General features: G+C 43.1%; 1 protein-coding gene across 4 annotated transcripts in view; it reads right to left on the bottom strand.

Moving 5' to 3' along the window:
- Nucleotides 1–2,269: 2,269 nt before the first annotated feature.
- Nucleotides 2,270–19,919, bottom strand: part of runx1t1 (RUNX1 partner transcriptional co-repressor 1) — a 57,113-nt gene continuing 39,463 nt past the window's right edge. Inside the window, exons 5-11 of one of the 4 annotated variants that reach the window (XM_082520348.1) lie at nucleotides 15,801–15,982; nucleotides 12,321–12,583; nucleotides 11,648–11,736; nucleotides 11,164–11,359; nucleotides 10,330–10,398; nucleotides 7,381–7,613; nucleotides 2,270–6,561 (exon numbers count right to left, since the gene is read on the bottom strand). In XM_082520348.1, coding sequence (XP_082376474.1) covers nucleotides 6,238–6,561; nucleotides 7,381–7,613; nucleotides 10,330–10,398; nucleotides 11,164–11,359; nucleotides 11,648–11,736; nucleotides 12,321–12,583; nucleotides 15,801–15,982 — 1,356 coding nt within the window. In that variant the 3' untranslated portion in view covers nucleotides 2,270–6,237. Of the gene's footprint in view, nucleotides 6,562–7,380; nucleotides 7,614–10,329; nucleotides 10,399–11,163; nucleotides 11,360–11,638; nucleotides 11,737–12,320; nucleotides 12,584–15,800; nucleotides 15,983–19,919 lie in introns of all 4 variants that reach the window. The other 3 variants (XM_082520347.1, XM_082520350.1, XM_082520349.1) reach the window with 3 other exon arrangements.

Here is a 19,919-nt window from a genome sequence, read left to right on the forward strand (position 1 = left end):
TCTGCTTCCTCCTCGGAAGACGTGTCAGTGGGATTAAGGAGGTCCTCGAAGTATTCCTTCCACCGCCTGACAATTTTCTCAGTCGACGTCAGCAGCGCTCTGCCAGCACTATACACAGTGCAGGTAGAGCACCGCTTTCCCCTCCTGAGACGTCTGACGGTTTGCCAGAATCTCTTTGAGGCAGTCCGAAAGTCTTTTTCCATGGCCTCTCCGAACTCCTCCCACACCCGAGTTTTTGCTTCAGCCACTGCCCGAGCCGCATTCCGCTTGGCCTGTCGATACCTGTCGGCTGCCTCCGGAGTCCCACAGGCTAACCAAGCCCGATAGGACTCCTTCTTCAGCCTGGTGGCTCCCTTCACCTCTGGTGTCCACCATTTGGTTCAGGGATTACCACCACGGCAGGCACCAACCACCTTGCGGCCGCAGCTCAATGCAGCAGCTTCGGCAATGGAGACGCTGAACATGGTCCATTCGGACTCAATGTCCCCAGTCTCCCTCGGAATGCTGTTGAAGCTCTGCCGGAGGTGTGCATTGAAGATCTCGCGGACTGGGGCCTCTGCTAGACGTTCCCAGCACACCCTCACTACGCGTTTAGGTGCACCAGGTCTGTCCAGCGTCTTCCCCCGCCACCTGATCCAACTCACCACCAGGTGGTGATCAGTTGACAGCTCAGCCCCTCTCTTTACCCGAGTGTCCAGAACATATGGTTGCAGATCTGCTGATACGATTACAAAATCGATCATCGACCTACGGCCTAGAGCGTCCTGGTGCCACGTGCACTTATGGACACTCTTATGTTCGAACAGGGTGTTCGTTATGGCCAAACTGTGATTAGCACAGAAGTCCAATAACAGAGCACCGCTCGGGTTCAGATCAGGGAGGCCGTTCCTCCCAATCACGCCCCTCCAGGTCTCGCTGTCGTTACCCACGTGAGCATTGAAGTCTCCCAGCAGGACAACAGAGTCTCCAGGTGGAGCACCCTCCAGCACCCCCCCCCCCCCCCCCCCCCCCCAGGGACTCTAAGAAGGCTGGGTACTCTGAACTGCCACTCGGCGCATAAGCGCAGATGACAGTCAGGACCCGTTCCCCGACCCTAAGGCGCAGGGAACAAACCCTCTCGTCCACCGGGAAAAACCCCAACGTACCGGCAGCAAGCCGAGGGGATATTAGGATACCCACCCCAGCCCGCCGCCTCTCACCAGGGGCAACTCCAGACTGAGACAGAGTCCAGCCCCTCTCCAGGAGACTGGTTCCAGAGCCCAAGCCATGTGTAGAGGTGAGCCCGACTATATCTAGCTGGTACCTCTCAACCTCACGCACTAACTCAGGCTCCTTCCCCACCAGAGAGGTGACATTCCATGTCCCTATTGCCAGTCTTGGCAGCCGGGGGTCAGTCCTCCAGGGCCTCCACTCCTGGCCGCCACTCGGCACACAATGCACCCGACCCCTATGGCGCCTCCTGCGGGTGGTGGGCCTGCGGGAGGATGGGCCCATGTCTCCTCTTCGGGCTGTGCCCGGCCGGGCCCCATGGACTAAGGCCCGGCCACCAGACGCTCGCCCTCGGGCACCCTCCCCGGGCCTGGCTCCAGGGCGGGGCCCCGGTAACCCTATCCCGGGCAGGGTAAACTGTTCCCTCGGTGTCCTTTTCATAAGGGTCTTATGAATCGCTCTTTGTCTGGTCCCTCACCCAGGGCCAATTTGCCATGGGAGACCCTACCAGGGGGCAAAAGCCCCCAGACAACATAGCCCCTGGGATCCCTGTGACACACAAACCCCTCCACCACGATAAGGTAGCGATTCAAGGATTCAACTTTTTAATTTTTCATATTTATTTCCTATCTTATTCATAGCCCTTTCCTTTTTTTTTCTTTAGGTCACGAGCAGTTGTCTAAGCATTTCACTACATATCGTACTGTGTATGACTGTGTACGTGACAAATAAAAATTAGAATTTGAATTTGAAACGATTTTCTCTTTGTGATGCTGACAATCAGTCACTAATGGATACTCCAGGCTCTGATCGTCTAGGTAACCCTCTGATGGAGTTATCACCGTGCAATGTGTCAAGCAGTGGCATCCTTCACGCTCACTGGCAGCTGCTTCAGAGAAAAGTTTAACTTCACACCGGCAGCTGTGATTTCACCCGTTAAAGTCGCCTAATGTCGTTGACTTTTTGTCTGTGGCCGCCACGCCACTGAAAATATTGCTTCCTGCGTGGACGCCCCTTTAGGCTTGCCGCTGTAATGAAATAACACAACTCTGAATTCTCTGGGCAGGAATTAACATATTTATTACACCGTAAAGAACAACAATACCAGAATTATACTGCAAAGTTTCACAGACTGACAGACCATAGTTTACAGCCCAAAAAAAGAAAAGAATTAAAATTAAGAAACAAAAAAAAGAAATAAAATCAACAAGAAACCACAGTTCTGACATAGTAGACTGGAAAGCTCTCTAGAGGACACTGACAGTAAGCGATGGAAAGACCGCTTAGCGTCAGCCTACCACTAACCTGTGGTTTTCATGTCTTAATTAAGTATTGCACAACAACTTCAAATTATTTGAGCTCTCTTTTTTTTCACAATAAATTTTCTCAAGAGAATGGAAAAACCCTCCCACCCCTGAAGTTCAACTCCTTCCCCCCCAAATTAATGCTACGGCCTTGCTGTTTGCTGTCGGCCCCTCCATTTCCCTATTGTTTCATGTTAAGTAGGAAATTTAAATAACGTTTCCCCCCATTGTGAAAAACAGGCATGCCTAAACTCATAGCCTCAATTTTTTTTTCTTTTCCAAGATTGACCTTTTGTATATCCCCCAGCTGACAAATCGACAAGCACTTCTGCATGTCTTAACAACAGAGAAAAAAACAATATAAAAAGAGGAGAAAAGGCGGTGGGGAAACAGGGAAGAAAAAAGAGCAAGAGAAACATTTCTTATCTGTGACCTTAGCTTGTGCCGTCGAGATGGGAATCGACAACACTTTTCTTTAAAATTAGCACAATTTTCTCAAATCTGTTCAAACAATTCAAACTCTTGATGTACTCTAGAAATGCCACAGGCATAAAGGAACATAACAAAAGTTTTTTTTTCTGTTTTTTTTTTCTCATTTCTATTTAGGTTTCATTTATTTATGAGGTCTGCATTGTTACCAAGTAGTGATATGGTTTTGCAGCTGTATGAGCTTCGACTTTGGGTTTTATATTTTCCTGTTCTCTTGTGCCCATTTGGTTTCGACTAGACCAGTATCAGCGCCGTGACTGATGCTCTTATCGTGCTGTAAGAGGTAGAGTGAGACTTGTTTGCCACCGAGGAATTTGTAGCAAAACACACATAGAGGAGGGAAAAAAAATAAAATAAAATAACAATAACGCTTCTCAAAGCATCATTGAATGATCGTGTTTCCTAACTTTTTTTTCTCTTTTTTTTCTTTTTAAACCCAGATTTTGCCCTGAAAATTATGAACACATACATTATTTGTTGTATACCTTTAAATACACTAGTGTTAAAACAGCTTGGCTGTTTCTTCACAGCTTCTGAGAATTCGCTAGTAGGGTGTCAGACACCTTTTTGGATTGTTTAACCCTTTAAAGTCAAGAATGCAAGTGTATGTTGTAGTTAGACAAGGAGGGAGAGATGAGGAAGTACAGAGGGAGCAAACTGCCCCGAAACCTTTGTGGGCCTCCACTTGTTCCTTGAGGTCAGAATTTGTAACGCGCTTCTGTGTAGCACCAAGGTGTTTGGGGTGAGTGTCGGGGTAAGTGCTCTCTTACTGCGATTGAGAGGTTTGTCTGATTTACGCTAAAGGTTTTCGACAAAATTGCGATGGATTAACCCAAATGATATAAATAAATAAATACAGTACAATGGCGTTGGTGTGAAAGCCCAGTCTCACATTTACCTCTGCGAATCAAAAACTTAACTGCTTAAAGCTGAAATGGGCACTGAATCTGACAGTTGTGTAATGAAAAAATGTGTAAAAAAAAAAAAAAGGAAAGAAATCTCGAGAATCGCTTCAAAAATGGTTTCAGAAGTTGCGTTTGTGTCACATTAGCTATTATTGCTGCAGTTAAAGTGTATCTCCGCTCTGCACGCTCATCGGGGTCAATTCACACCTTCTTATTCCACAATGTGAGACGAGTGCTCGTGGTTTCCAGAATACGGTAAAGATAAATGAATCCTTTTTCTTTTTGTTCATGGAAATATGAACAAAAGCTGGAGAAACGAATGCCTGAATGTCTGAGTGGACAAACCTCTTTTCAAAAATCGTTTAAATCAGGATTTTGGTCCTTGGTGTCAGTCTTTGGCTGTTTTTGGTGTTTTTATGTTTAACTCTTGTGTTAATACTGCGTGTTACCTGGTGCTTTGCAGTGTTAAAGCTGTCAATCGGAGTCTACACCTCTGCATTTGGAAAGTTAGTTTGTTAGAATATTTTTTTTGTATTGTTTTTAAAAATTATTATTATAATTTTTTTGGTTGTTTTTTCAGTTTTTTCTAAAAAATAACAAATATTTAACAAACGTTCAGTAATGTGCATGCACTGTTGTAACTATTTAAACAACAACAACGGAAAAAAAAGACGTAATGGCTGCTCTTCTTAGCACGCAGAGTAAAAAAAAACAAAACTGAAAAAAAGAGAAAAAGAAAAACGGAATGGGTTTGGTGGTTTACGTTTTTCCATCTCCTCCCATCCAGAGAAAGTGAGAATAGAAGATGCTAATACTACATACAAAATGACTTGATGAGTTATGGCTCTATACCGACAACACAAGTATGCTGAAAAGAAGCATGCCGAGATAACCTCTGTGACAGTGCAAATACATTTATGTATGTCCCTTTTACAAAACATTTAGGTTAGCATTCCGCGCAACATGCTAGTTCTCAGAAAAGATCTGGGTCGGACTCAAGTAGCAGCTCTGAGATATAGCTTGTGTCTTTTCTTGAGGACGTAGGGAAGGAAAACTTATAGAACTACAAGGAATCTACCACTTATACACAGAATAGAAAAGAAGCAGCTTGGGGAAGAAAAAAAAGAAAAGATAACACTTCTTTTTTTTTTTTTTTATCTCTTTTTGCACCAGCTAGAGAGAAAGAGTTATGAAGGACTTAGAGTTGTGACTGGTTGAAGTACTATGCATTGTCACAATTGTCCAACACATATACAATAAATAACCATTGGTGACACCACAGGACAGAAGTCTTAAACACCATGACATCTACAGAAAACGAGTAAGAATGTGAAGAAAGATGAAAAATGTTGTCAGAGTCGAGATAGGAGGGGAGGTTGTCTGGGGCGAGTCTATGTTTCCCGAGCCTGCTGTCGAGGTCATTTGACAGTCTTGCCAGTGGGTTGATGACTTCACTTCCTGTTTGAGAGCGTCTGTGACCCACCGAGCGATCGAGTTGTATTTGGTCCGTCCTCCAAGTGTGCAAGGTTTTTGTATCTTATCCAAGAATTCTTCCTTTTACATCAGAGAAATGGATTTGTATTTCCCAGACCACTGACCTGGATATTATTACAAGTGAGAGGGAAATAACATCAGTTGAACAGCTGGCAATCTGCTGCACATCTGCCCGTTTCGTGGCGGTCTGTGGGCCGGAGATTCAGTCCATCCCCTCTCCCCTCTCCAGGCAGCGAACATGCTTATTCATCCTTTTGTGTGTCTTTCAGGATTTTTAAATCTAATATCTCTCTTATCCCAAAGTTTTCTCTGAGACAGTTACATTCCCCGTGATATGCTGTTTGATAAATGTCTGAGGTTGACTAGTCTCGTGTACAGGAAGGAAATAACCACTGACTCCAGGATGAAAAATAAAAACGTTTGAAAAGGGCAGGTCAGATATACTTGTCTTGAGTTCACGGCTATCTCTGATCAGTCTCTTCATATTTACAGGGGAAAATAAGATAAGCTACAATGACGACAACTTTAACAACAACAGGTACAAGGACAAACAGTCAACAAGAATAGCAAGTGTAACAGTAAAAGAATGTCAACTTTTAAATTCATTCATTCAAAACAAAGAATATCTTTGTGTTTCTTTAAAGTCATGGCAAGTCAATATGACCTGATTATGGACTTCCTCCTTCTATGACTACGCTGCAAGATAGAAGTATTGCCGTCTCATTCTAGTATCTAAGCATCTTTGCAGGGCAATGTAGACAGCCACGGTAGTTGTCGGGTTGTGGGCTGGCTGTTACACCTGGGAAGCCTTTGCCTCCTACCTCTGTGTGAGTTTCTTAGCGTGGTGTGCCATCAAGGGCAGAGGAGGACGGGGTGCTAGGGGTGGATGAGCGAGGGGTGGCAGCAGGGGGGGTAGCAGCCGGACTCCCGGTCCCGCTGCTTGGGGTGCAAGCGGAGGAGCTGATGGGAGCGGGGGTCTCTGAACCCGGAACCCCTCCCTGCTGCTGGCTGGCCTGCTGCTGCTGCTGAGCCTGCAGGGTCTGACCGCACACATGGTGATGCTTCTCCCAGTCTTTATGCTGGCAGAAGGAGCCGCAGTAGCGTGCCGTGTTGCAGCCGCTGCATGTCTCACTGGCCTTGCGTCCGCAGTTCCAGCAGCTCTGACGGACAGAAAGAGACAAAGTCAAATAACTCCAAAAAGTAGCAGTCAGACAAAAACCAATTTGTAATGGTTTAATGCTCTTTTCACATGAAAATCTAGTCACACATTGTAACCAAAAGTAAAGAAAATTCCACATTAAACTGGGAACTGGCAAATACAACGTGAAGATTAGCAGCAGAAAGTGGTACACCACACAGGATACCATGAAAGAAGCCTCTACTTCTATGCTTGGCGCTTAAGCCTGACCCAAACCACAGACAGATAAAAAAAAAATCTCTTGTTACACTTAGAGCCACTTATATATCTTGGAAACCGCAAGGAGAGCATGTCAGGGCGCCTGCATAGCCAGAGGAAAGAGGAGAACAAAGTTATAAACAACCTCTGAAAGTTCTCCTCTGGGGCGCTTCTCTGTTACAAACATCGCTCCTGCAATTAATGTCAGATGAACGGCAGAGTTCCCTCTCAGTTAAATGATTAAACTTTCAGGTCTCTAATGGAGATTACCAAATGCTTTTACTTATTTCCTCTCAGCTCAAATGGTAGCACCCTTCCAAGCACTGTAAAGTAGCTACTCGGGGGTAATAGGTGCTTGATTATCCTTGCCTTACTTCATTTTGCTCTTCCATATGCACTAACACATAAGGGGTGGATAATCAGGTTTTACAAAAATGTGCACTATGTAATATTTTTTCTAAAATAGTAATAAAAAACCCACAGCATCTGTATAATCCACCACAGCTTGCATCAAAAGCCAGACACAAAAAGACGATAATGACACTGATGATGAAAGACTGAGAATGTGTACATTCGCTTCTACCTCGCTGGAATCCTCCTGCTGGTTGATTATGGAGAGCGCCTCTTCGGCTGCCTGGCGCTTGGCTTCGGCCACTGTTCGCTCCATCTTGGCCCGCTCGCTGCTGATCATTTCGTGAGCCTTGCGCTCGGCCTCTGACACGGCTTTCTGCAGCTCTGACATGGCCTGCCGCTTCACCTCATTCACAGCCTCTTCTGGAAAGAGTGTGGAGACAGAGGAAGTCAAGCCTCCCGTACCTGCAATGTAGCGCGTGCATTTTTCACTGGACTGTATTTTCAGTACGAGTACACCATCGTTTTTTAAACAGGAATAACATACTCGCTGCTGCTGATTCCAAATTGCTATATGCCATTCTAAACAACCCTTTAGCATATTCACAGTCTCATTGTGCTTGTTTGTGTCTCTGTCAGGTTTTCGTTCTGCTCTCCAGTCGTTCATCCCATCTACTTCAGGAGAGAGCAGTGCTGAGTCTGAAGTTGCTGTCTGCTTCTGGCTAGAAGCTTTTTTTTTTTCCTGTTATGCTTTCAGTCAGATGCTCAGCTTCTGAGGCAGCAAGACAGGCAACTGCAAGAGACCCATAAGGGCTGACTCCACAGCAATATCTCAAAATGTGGCAACAGCAGAGACTGCAACTCACTCCCACTTTAACAACCAATGGGAGTCTGCAAAACATCTCAGTAGAAAAGCTCTCTTGCGCTCTCTCCTAGCTAAAGCGCGTTCAATGAGCTGCAGGCTGAGCTCGTCTTGATGTGTGTTTAAGTCCGCAGCGCGTGCTAAACTCAACTGCACACAAATGTTTTCGCTACTCAGCTCTCCTGCTGTCTGTATTTATTTATGGGAGAATCAAACAAAGCAACAAATTACAACAAAAAAAATATATTTCTCCAACTACAGATGAATTCAATTACTCCATCAGTCCAAACATGCATGTTTTAAATGCACACTATGTCTAAACTTGCATCACTGTTTTAACACATCTAGAAGATGCAAACTAGAAAACAAAATCTGCAATGGATTATTTCACACGGCAAAGAAAACTACTTTAACTATTCATGTTTATTTTATATTTCAAGGCCAACTTTCAGCTTAGAATATTTAATATTAGTATTTTATCATTTATTTAATATCTGACAAGATTTAAGAGCACATCAAGTCTAAATGTTGTAGGCTGACAGGATAACGGGGACACTCGTCAGCTGATTTAATTAAACTATTACGATTTCGTTCAAACACTGATTAATTTCTTTTTAAGAACCTTTTAAATGTCTAAATAGGCATATTTACATCAGTGTGTGACATATTAATGTAAAGTTCAATGTTCCTGGAAGATCTTGATCTTATATATTATAATTTGGAAAAGAATATCCCGAGGATATTCTCACGAGAACACGAGCTGATTAATCGCAGGTAATCACTCACAAAACGTGCTTTTCAGCCGGAGCAATATGTTATTTTATCCTTGTTTTGAGGAATGAATAACCTTCCGCGTGGGTGTTAAGCGGTGGAATTCCTACAGAACGTCAAAGCAAAAGGAGGGCTTTTTTGTTTGCTCCCATCAAGCCTGTAACTTGACTAATTGTGTATGCAAATCAGGCAATTTATATTTAAATTATGCATTTCCATTGTGATCCCAGAGGCCCATGTGGTGAGGGGAAGTGGGAAACCGGTAGGACACCGTGCAAGGTGCTTGAATATTTATCACCAACTGTAAACATTTTGCCCATTTCAAACAGACGTATTCGCCGCTGCACTCCATTGTGTTAAAAATCCTATTTTGCAATCCTCCCCGGGTCACATTTAAATCAGTCTCTCCTAAGCCAGAATATGAATGAAATGGATAACGGAAAATACTGAGGATAAGGCAAATAGAGTGAAAAGTAAGAGGCCCCTTTTATCTGACAGACAAAAGATAAAATACAGCTTTATGCCTGACAAATATGCTTCACTTTCTTAGTACATATTACACCGGCGTTAAAAATGTAAAATCTGTTTTCGATATCAGACCGACTGCATGCTTTTATAAAGACAGAAACATTTTCTCTCCACTGTGATTGAGGCGAGTTTTTAAACCAGGGTGCTTTTGTCTTTAACCTACTATGCTGCTTGAAGTCATGGAAATTGCCCCGGTGCCTTGTGATATATGCCTTGTGCATGGAATTGTGATTACACACCAAATGCCTTAGATGGAAGATCGAGCTGGTGAGGGGAAAGAGAGTACTGGAGAGGAGGCAGAGTCCCGATGGTGATACTCAATTCAATTTAAATGCATATTACTTGTTCTGAGTATCTCACACATCATGCTTGGTCAAGCAAGGGGACAATTTCTTTTCTCCAGGGGGTTTAAAAGGCAGATATACTGTATCACTGGTGGAGAATACAAAATCTCAAAGAGTGAACCCTCAGGTTTTCAGAGTGATAACAGTGACACAATGCTGTTTGTATAAGCTATAAAAAATGAATGCAAGTGCTGATTTTACTCGGGTTATTAAAACATTAAGGAGTTTCTAAACTGTTAAGTAGGATAGCTGCAGTGTCTCTCATTAAGGGGATAAAAAAAGTGCCAAAAGCAAATTGAAACCAAATCTTGCCACTTTTGACAGGAGACCACTGGGCCAGCTGTAAAAGCTCCTTATGTCCCTTATTTGACTGCAATAAAATCCTTGTAAGGCCTGACATCATATTCTGAGTGTGCAGTGCGTAGTGATGAAACTTCCTACAGAATCAGATATAGATAACCTGACTTTAATGCAAATCTAGCAAGGTTTTGTGTTGCAGACAATAGACTACACTGGGATGAAAAGGGGAGAGAGCAGGTTTAAAGGAGCCTTTCTCGTTCATCTACCTAAACATGGCCTCGAGTTCCATAAAGCATAAAGCCTTCAGACAGATTAGGGGAAAAATAGAGGAACTGTGTTTACGTGCACTGATCAGAGGCATGGGAGTGCTGCTCACCAGCTTTTTTCCAGATCTCTTCAGGGACGTAGCCAGAGACAGGCCGGTGCAGGAGCTCCCGGTGAATTTCTGGAAAGACACAAACATACAGACGTGGTAACCAGAGATCCATCAATGGCATAGTACACAAAACTGTGTGTGTGTGTGTTAACATTTTGGCTTTTTTTCTATGTTCCAAAGGACTTTTTGAGACCAGTGCAATGAAACTGACTTATTATCAGCCAGTGTACACATATTTAATGTAAAAATAGGGGGCCTAGATTTGAACTCTGGGGGACTCCACATGCAATATTATTAATTCATAAAATACAACAAAGATCTTACAGCTAATAATAATTAATTTTGGACTCATTTTAGATTTGAGCTTCTTTAATAGTGGTTTAAAAACTTCCGAGCCTTAAGCCTCGGATATATTCCATTGCAGACAGGGACAGCTGGAGACCCAACAGTCATTTCTGTTTTACTTCTTTGAAGTCTCCTGGCTGGGCACATGCCTAGTTGGCACATTGTCATATAAATTCTCCACAGATAAGTCTGTGTGGTCACAAAAACAGGCAGGCACATGGAGGTCTGCACAAACCCTCTCAGAAGGTTGCAGAGTATAATCCTTGCTTTAAGAGACCTAACAGACTGCAAGGTAATGCACATCAGCTGACACCTTTAGAGTCTGTATTTAATATAGATACCTTTAAAGAACAATTAAAGTTGCACAGATTACACCAAAAAACTGAAAATCAGTAGTCTTAAAAGATGAACAACAAGCTTAAAACCGGCAGACATGCATATTAATTATAATTTAACAATAATACTTTGGGCATGTAAGTGAATCCATACCTGAAGTTGTGTTTTCTTGTGCTGCAGGGCTCTGCTGCCTTGACTGCCCGCTAACAGCGCCTTTCTTCTGCTCCTCGGCATCGCTGTATCGTCGGATCCAGTAGTTGAGCTCCTCACGGTCAGCCTCCTGGCACCGCCGCAGTACCGTCAGTGAGCGCCTTGTTTTTTCCACCATGTCCATGATGCAGTTGAGCAGCTGGAGGTGACAGGGAGCAGACACAGCGCTGAGTTTACACATAGACAGGATGAATGGGCTGGTTTGAATTCAAAGAAGGTGTCTTTGTCAAGGGTAGGGTTCGTCACATACATGTAATTTCAAACATCGTTTTGACTCAGCTCATAAAGAAACTTAAAAGCATCCAAACTTTAATAAAGACTCGCCACAAGATCTGCTAGATAACAATTTCATACGAACTGATACTCAGAGAACTTACAAAGACAAAACTGTAGAGTATAGTAATAAAATTGTTATTACTTTTCTTACATGGTCAAGGTGCTTCCACTCCTCAGCCCATTCTCTGTCTGTCAGCCTGTGGTCAATCACTTCCTCCTGCCTGGTACCTGCATGCATACCTGCAAGAATGAAAGATAGACAAATAGATGGACAGATAAACAAACAGCAACTCAGCATGACACAATCAATTACTCCATCAAGCCTTTGCTCCCCTTTTCATTTGAATTCAGTTTGGCACTCTTTCTCTATTCATTTCTTTTCCCTGCTCCCACACTCCCCCTTTTCTCTGCTATCTCCATATCGCTCTCCCACCCCGAGGGCAGGACTCAGATGACTGAGCTTCTCCTCCAGTAAACATCCATCACAAGGTGAGACATGCTAAATGTGTCTCCTATTTTTAAAATAGAGCCCAAGTCATTATCACAGCTTCATCAAGGCCAGCTTTATGCAAAAAGAAAAAAGGATCTAATATGATGATCTCACATCTAAATGTGCGTCTGCGGAGTGTTAATGTATCTCACTTTTTATGACGTCTGTGGCTTCTGAGTCTCACTGATTATAATGATAATCTGATTGATTATTGTAATAGTTATTCATCTCAGTGGACTATAAAGATATGAGAAACCGGTGAAATGTATGTAAAGTGATCTTGTGCTCTGAGATATACAGTCGTGTACACAAATGTAATCCTCAGTATCCTCACCAATGGGCCTTGCTCTCTCCCGGATCTCTCGGTGATTAGACGCCGGGTGTCTGTAGGTGTCGCGGTAGTGATGGGCAATGGCCATGTCGTCTAGCCTGTAGTGCTGTGGAGGGAGTGGGCCTGGGTGAGGCAGACCATTGGGTTGGTAGGAGAGTCCATTGGATGGGCTGAAACGCTGGGCAGGACTTATAGTGCAGGGCCGTTTGCTGGGGTGAACGTCCGGATGCAGAGCGCTGTCTCGTTCAAAGCCGTTCTCTTTGGTTCTGAGTGGAGATGCAGACAAATGAGTAATGTGGCTGTCGTTGTTGCTTAGACTCTTTCAAACAGTGACGTGGGATAATTTCCTTATTTAATAAGGTCGTAATTTTTTTCTTAGTTTCTTTTTTTTTTTAAGTACCGGCAGCATTTTTCACTTGTTTTAATATTTTAGACAGAATACAGGGCCAAAGCTGGCATAAATCTTTGCTGTTATTACCAAGCTCGAACAATTTCTAGTGACAGCTCTGCAGATAACAAAAGGCTTCCTGAGGTGCATTGGATTGGGAAAAAAGGAAATAAAAGAGAGGAGAGCGGACGACACAGGAACAAATCAGTGTGATATTTACATCACACCTATTTTGTAAAAATAAGTGATACAAAATGTGTTTGTTACAGTTATTTCATACAAGAGCCAGACCTGAAGCATATCAGTACAACAACTGGTCCGCCCCCTTGTGCTGTTGGAAATATTTGAGTCCAACCTACCAGACAAAGCACTTGCAATGAAAGGCTACTTTTCCTGGATTCCTTTTGGAATTTTTTTATTGAAAACATGTCTATTCACAGACACACACACAAATAAGCCTGAATGTGTGTGCTCGCATGCTTGCATACATACTCACACAAGTAGTTTTCAGGGGATCAGGTGGATTTTTGTTAGCCTGCTTCCAAAGATTAATGTGGCCAGGTGTGTTATTGTGTGAGCACGCTCTCACACGTGTGCTCTGTATGCCTTTTTGTGTGTGTTCTCACTTTTGTCACTTCACAGTTACAACTTGCCAACCTCCCCCGCTATCTGCAGTCCACCAGTTTCCTCTCTCTCTCTCTGTCTGCCTCTCTCCTCTCCGTTCCCATCTCCCTCTCTCTCTCTCTCTCTCTCTCTCTCTCTCCGATGAACAGATTGAACTTCTTAATGAGCTGTTTTTATGGGCTCCTAATGCTCATCCACAGCTCTCCATATGCTCTTTCCCTTGCATCCGTCCATCTCTCCGTCTCCCTCGACTCATCCATCCACCCCCACCCCCCCACTCTTTTCTGCCCAGCCTTGCTACTGCAACAATATTTATATCTACAGGCACTAAAGTATACGCCTGTGAACACATTTACAGTCACCTGTGCAATACCCCGGTGTGCACGCCCTGTTAAACGATACACACGTGGTAATTTGCGCGCTTATTTTTGAATACAGTTACAATTTTCTTTACGGTGATGCGATTAAAAGGCACCAATTTATATTTTTAATATGTTTATTTAACTTTAAATTTGAAACAATGCAGGAATATTATTTACTGACTAGATTTCTTTTGGAAGGAAGAAATAGCCTGTTGTGTATGATTATGCTGTATGCCACAGATGGAATTAATATTCTGGAAATGCACTGAAATGTAATGTGCACAGAGGCATTGCTATTAGAGTACGATCATCAGTAATACTGTACTCTCAGACGATAATTAAATACTGGCTTTTTGAGCATACACAGTATCTAAGGCTATACTCTAATTTTCCTGGTCTGTTTTCTGCAGGCGATGGTATTAATCAGAATGCATTGATAGTGCATTGTTGTCTGTAATTAAGAATTCTCATTCAAATTCCAATATTCTGACACAGGCTCCAATAAGTGCAGAGCAGGGTAAGCAGAAACCAGAGGTGCTTAGCCAGCCATATTGGTGCTGGAGCCTCATCTGTATGTGTTATCAGCCCATCTCCCTAGGCACACACACGCTCACGCAGAGACACACACACACACACACATACACCACACGCACGTACACACAAAGCACGCTCACACGTTCACACTGGATCCAGAATCGTGCACAAACACAGACACACGCATTCACACAAAGACTGCGTTTTCACACTGAATACAGATGCCTACTCCCCCCCCACCTTCCGCATATTCCCTCTCACATTTATACGCGCACCTTTTCTACTAAGCTCACTCCCCTATGCACCAGACGCCCTGCAAATGTGCAGGTATTACAGAAAAAGTCTGCATAGCAGAGTGTTTGGGGAAAAGAGAGGTGAGAATTATTAATATCACATTCAGCATTTTTGTCCCTCAGCAAATATAAAATGTACATTTCCGTCTCCCCTGCCTGTATTAAAAATTCTGACCCCCGGGGATTTTATTTCACAAAACAATACATACATTGTAGTCTGCAGCTCCCACATCAGATATATGTTCACAAACTCCAGTGCAAAAAAAACCCAGTTCTGTATGGGTCTGTGCATGTCTAATAGACTTTGCTGCAGGCTTGTTAGCCTCTGTTATTCTGATTAGAGAAGAGTGTAAAGCCAAACTCTAGATTTATAGTCTGATCTTATGGTTTGTTCATATCGCAGCTCTATCACCTCAAATTTGTTTTACTGGGGCAGCAAATGAGCTACATTCTTGAACATGCACTTACACACACCATTGGTCTGGATAGATTTTTTCTGTGCCAGACAGAGAGGAAGATAGCTTTTCCCCCCTTTTTTTACGGCGCTGTGTGTTTCTGGATGGAACGTCTCAGTGCTTGTCCATTAGAGCAAGCAACATTGAGTCATTACCAAAGTCCGTGACAGCAAACGGATGTAATGATTTGGCTGGGGTGGGGGGAGTTGAAGTGATGTGGAGACTCGTACAAACACAGGCACACACTTTGTACTTACACACCCGAGCAAGCGTGGAAATAACTTTATAAGTTTGGAATCAAAAACACACAAATCGGAGGGCTTCATACACATTCAGTGACACATCTATTCATGCTTTTCATTACGGCACAGCTGTCTTCCGTCTTTTTTCCCTGCGTATGTGTGCCTGGGTGTAGCCAGGTCTACTTTTCCCATCTCATGTTCTCCTCAGTTCTGGCCCATTAAGAGCAGAAGCCAGGAGCTGAGCTGTCCAACGGAGCACATCATGAGACCCGGTGGCGCACTGGCAGACGCTTCCCGTACATACATTTGCACATGACACTATTGCCTTGCGTTAGCTCAGCTTGTGTCTGTGGAGTAATGCAGGGGCGCATGGGGATGCAGGCATCCTCAAAGGGATTTATGCATGAGCTCAAACAATAGAGGGTAAAAAAAAGTTTCATCCCAGGAGCTGGTAAATGTATAAGCTCTACCCACAAATTCCAGCTATCCTCTAAGAATTCCAACCCAAATCAAGATTTATTAAACACTTAAAATGATGAAATAGTAATATTTGAGAGTGATGTTCTGGTTTTATGAGTCACCCACCTGTCTGGTGTCCTCCTTTTGCCGTTCTCATTCACATCCAGCAAGAGCTCTGAGGAGTCTACTGGGGAGGTGGTGCTGGTGTCCAGGAGTAGCTGCTCATGCTGGGCCAGGTACTGAGCCGGGTTCTGCTTGGCCAGCCTGGCACAGTGCAGCAGCTCCCTCTGAAGGAGCGGCAGGTTGGCCTGCGGGAGGAAACAACACTTGATTATTACGGGAAATTCACAAGAATGCTGATGACTGTTTCCTGAGAGCTCAAAGGAGGTACAAGAATGTGAGGAATGCGTGCCTTTCAGCCTCACAACATTTATAAAGACATTTTCAGGTAAGTCTCCTTTGGTGAACAATCATTCAGACTGTGAGCTGGTTACTGTTTACTAAAACTTCTTATCTCTGAAACACAATATTGAAACTTTGGAGGTGCAAAAAGTGATAAAAATGTACTAAAAGTAATAAAAGTGGCACTTATGACTTACAGAAACACTATGCTCTGCTCTGAGTGCTTTACGTTGTAACAAAGGTAAATGTAATCATATTAATGCTCAGGAAATGTAGACAACACACAGTCCTACCACCCGACATGTTACCATCCCACACAAAGAACTGAATCACACATAAAAGCCAATGTCTTATAAGATTTTTATTCCAAATACCACTTTATTGTAAGAAGAGATCCATTTCTCCCATACCATCTCACCCCTCTTTGCTCATTATTCCTGAACCACCGCAGCTTTCTGAGACCCAGAGTGCATTAGCGGCCGTAAAGTCTCTCTGTGGCATAAAATTTTAAAAAACACAGCAGCTATTTTCAAACTCTTTGGCATACTGTAACAAGGGGGTCTACTTTCTTGTGTGGAGTTACGGGGCCATGCAGGTATGCGAACATCGACTTCAAAGACATCTGATGGCGTGCATTATGAGGCAAGAAGATGAAAGTGTTGCGTCAAGCAGGCTTAGAATGAGAGTGGAGGCTATTTTGGCGAGGCACATCACAAGAGCCTTTGGAGAGGCCATCTTTGCAAGTTTTAGGTCCGTTAATCTTTGCTTTGTCCTCACTATCATAATCTCTCTCGCAAGTCTCCTGCTTCTTTTGTGGTTCCTTTCCTTTTTGTTTTTTTTTGTTGTAATCTTCCTCACAGTCTTCACTCCTTTGTTCTTCTGTTATTGTTTTATTTATATTTTGATATTGCTAGGGATGATGCAATGATCGGGGACCATTCTTAATTTCGTTGTTCTCATGACAATGACAATAAAGTTTCTGATTCTGATTCCTGCAGCTGCACACAGAAGTAACACTACCTGAACTGGGCCATGTTTTGTTTAGTAGTATTAATGTTGTAATCACATGAAAATCTCTCTCTAGTAATTGGCTGCAGTAAGAGAAATGCCAGCCGCTGGCCTTCGCTTTACCTGCCCGAGTTAATGGTCCGTTAATAGTTTATGATCATAATTACCCTCTGGAAAAAGGAAAAAAAAGAGAGAGAGAGCATAAAATAAATTGCTTTGACCCTGGTGAACTCATCTTATATTAATTAGAGGTCATCCTAATTGCCAGAGGAGATGTGGGATACATTAACAAAAAGACTGAGTCAAGAAATGCAGACCACTGAAGAGACTGGATCATTTTTCATATGATAAAGTGCGGCGATTTGCTTCCGCATACTTATGTTAACCAACATCTGCACTTGTACCAAAAAAAAGGGGGGGAAAAGGCACATTTCAAGTAATGTTCAGCAGCCACAGCTAAATTCTACTTGGGGTGATTTATTGTTCAAATACTGCTTTTGTCATTTTGTCAAACGGTGCCAAAAAACAATTCAGAATATGCCACATTTAGGATGTGCTGCACTTCATCAACTTTCTGTTCTCTCTGTATAATTTGCAGTTGGAAGAGAAAGGTGACTTCGTTTTTTGCATGTCTATTTTGCCCTATTTCAATTATTTTCTATCGCAACAGACTCTCTCCTTCTCCTTCACTCTCATACACACACACACACACACACACACACACACACACACACACACACACACACACACACACACACACACACACACACAGCTGTATGTGTTTATTCCCCCGTCTCGCAGCACTACTCACACTTGAATCTGACGCAAGAAAAAGAGCGAACTTTAAAAAATGGCACAACTTTAAGTGGAAGGCTGAGACGCATTCATATCTTTTAAGAATCGTGTGGCCCGCATCTCGCCAGCACATCACGTCACAGCCATTGTGTGGTTTATGATTGCCTCCTTCCAGTAAAGAATCCCAACCAATTTGCGGTTTAGCATTAAGAGAAAAGGAAAAAAGAGTTGAGTGAATTCGAGAGGGGGTGGGTAGTTGGTGGGATTGACTCGGTATAACATTAGCGTAATGAAAAACCTTGAGCCCTGACATGCATTGTTGCAGCTGTGCTTCGACGCACCTATAAAAGCTCCCCCACACCTCCAGTTGCTCTCTGCTACCATATGGTAGCTGGCATTAAAGGCCCCGCAGTGGGAAGACACTAAAATTAGACTGGGGAGAAAGAGAGGGGCTGAGAAGGAGCGATGGAGGAAAAAAAAAGAGAGTTGCATCTTTGATTCCGCAGCCATCCCAGTGATACAATAACCATCTGGCGAGGAGAGGAAAAGGGAAGGAGGGACTGGAGGATGGATGGATGGAGAACAGTAGATAAACAGAGAAACGAAAGGGATAAGGACAGAAGGAGGCAGAGGGAGAAAAAAAATCTTTCACAAGAAGCGAAAGAAAATGAAGAAAACTTAAGGGCAAGGGAGTGATGTAGGAAAGAGAGGGGGTGGATACAAAGCTCCTGTTTGTATCGTTAACAAAGAGTAATGGCAGTTCTAGTGGGACCAATTTCTGCTGCCCATAACCACGCTGACCCTTGGTGGATAACATAAACTTGTGAATGTCAGTTGACACATGCACACATCTGCAAATGCAGATGTGAGTGCACCATGTAAAGTGAGAGGCTATTGTGTTGGGAAAAGATGCCGCCTGTGTTTTCAAAAGTAACATTTACCCATCTGTCACTCAGAATCTCTATTAATTCAAGTTTTTTTTTTCTTTTTTTTAGATATATCTAACCTTTATAAGGCAGAATCTGTAGAGAAATTACCAGATTTTTGGTACCGCAACCTATGGTCTGATGATGATTTAGTTTTTTATTTGCTTTTTAAAAAAAAACTGAATAGAAAAAGCTGATTTGCATTCATAAACAATGCCCAGACGGGAAGTTTTGATCCGGATATCCGCTGGCTACATTGGAAGCACTGAAATATTCACCATTGTCCCCAGAGATTAGTCATGAGACAATAGCGGATGGGTTCCCAGATTGCTCAGTTACAAATAGCAGAGAGTCCATAAGAAAGACTGATGCAAATCAAGAAGAAGACTGGAGAAGAAAACAGGAAAAAAATGGAGCTTTTTACCTTTACAGAGGTGTGCAAAAGAACAAAAAATGAGTGATGCGTTAAATATTACACCCGTCGCTGCTCTCCATCTTTCAGTAGCTCACTGATATTGATCTCCACTTCACCTGGACCCATTACATGGTCTAACCTTCTGCTGCTCAGTATAAACCTCAGTCTCATTTGTCATCCGTGACTATCATAACAAATCACGCTACTGCCCCCAGTCTCAGCCCCTAGTTTAGCCTTCAGAATATGCACCAAAAAGCACTACATGCACCTATCTCACACAAACCACACATTAAATAAACATTATTCCCTTTGTGGATACAAATAGAAATAATTTCATCTCCTTCACTTTTATCTTCCACACTGTGATAGATATGAGAGATATGCTGTTGTGACTGAGGGAAGGGCACAGATGCTTAAGAAAGTGTTCTTTCCTCTAGTAACATACCATGTTAATGGTTGAAATGCAGCTTAGTGGGAATAAGGGAAATAATGACAAAAACAAGCCAAAGACCAATATGAAGATGAGGAGGACATAAATAGATACGTTGTCCTTGGGGATAAAACCACAGTCATTCTGTTTCAGTATATTCACTGTGTTTATCTTTAAAAAACAACAACTTCTTTCCATCCAAACACTCTTATAAGAAAAAATTCTGCCTTGTGTCAGCGTTTTGCACTATATAGACAGACTGAGCAAAA

The sequence above is a fragment of the Aulonocara stuartgranti genome (genome assembly GCF_965226115.1).
Source record: "Aulonocara stuartgranti genome assembly, chromosome: 22".
NCBI classification, from domain to species: domain Eukaryota; kingdom Metazoa; phylum Chordata; class Actinopteri; order Cichliformes; family Cichlidae; genus Aulonocara; species Aulonocara stuartgranti.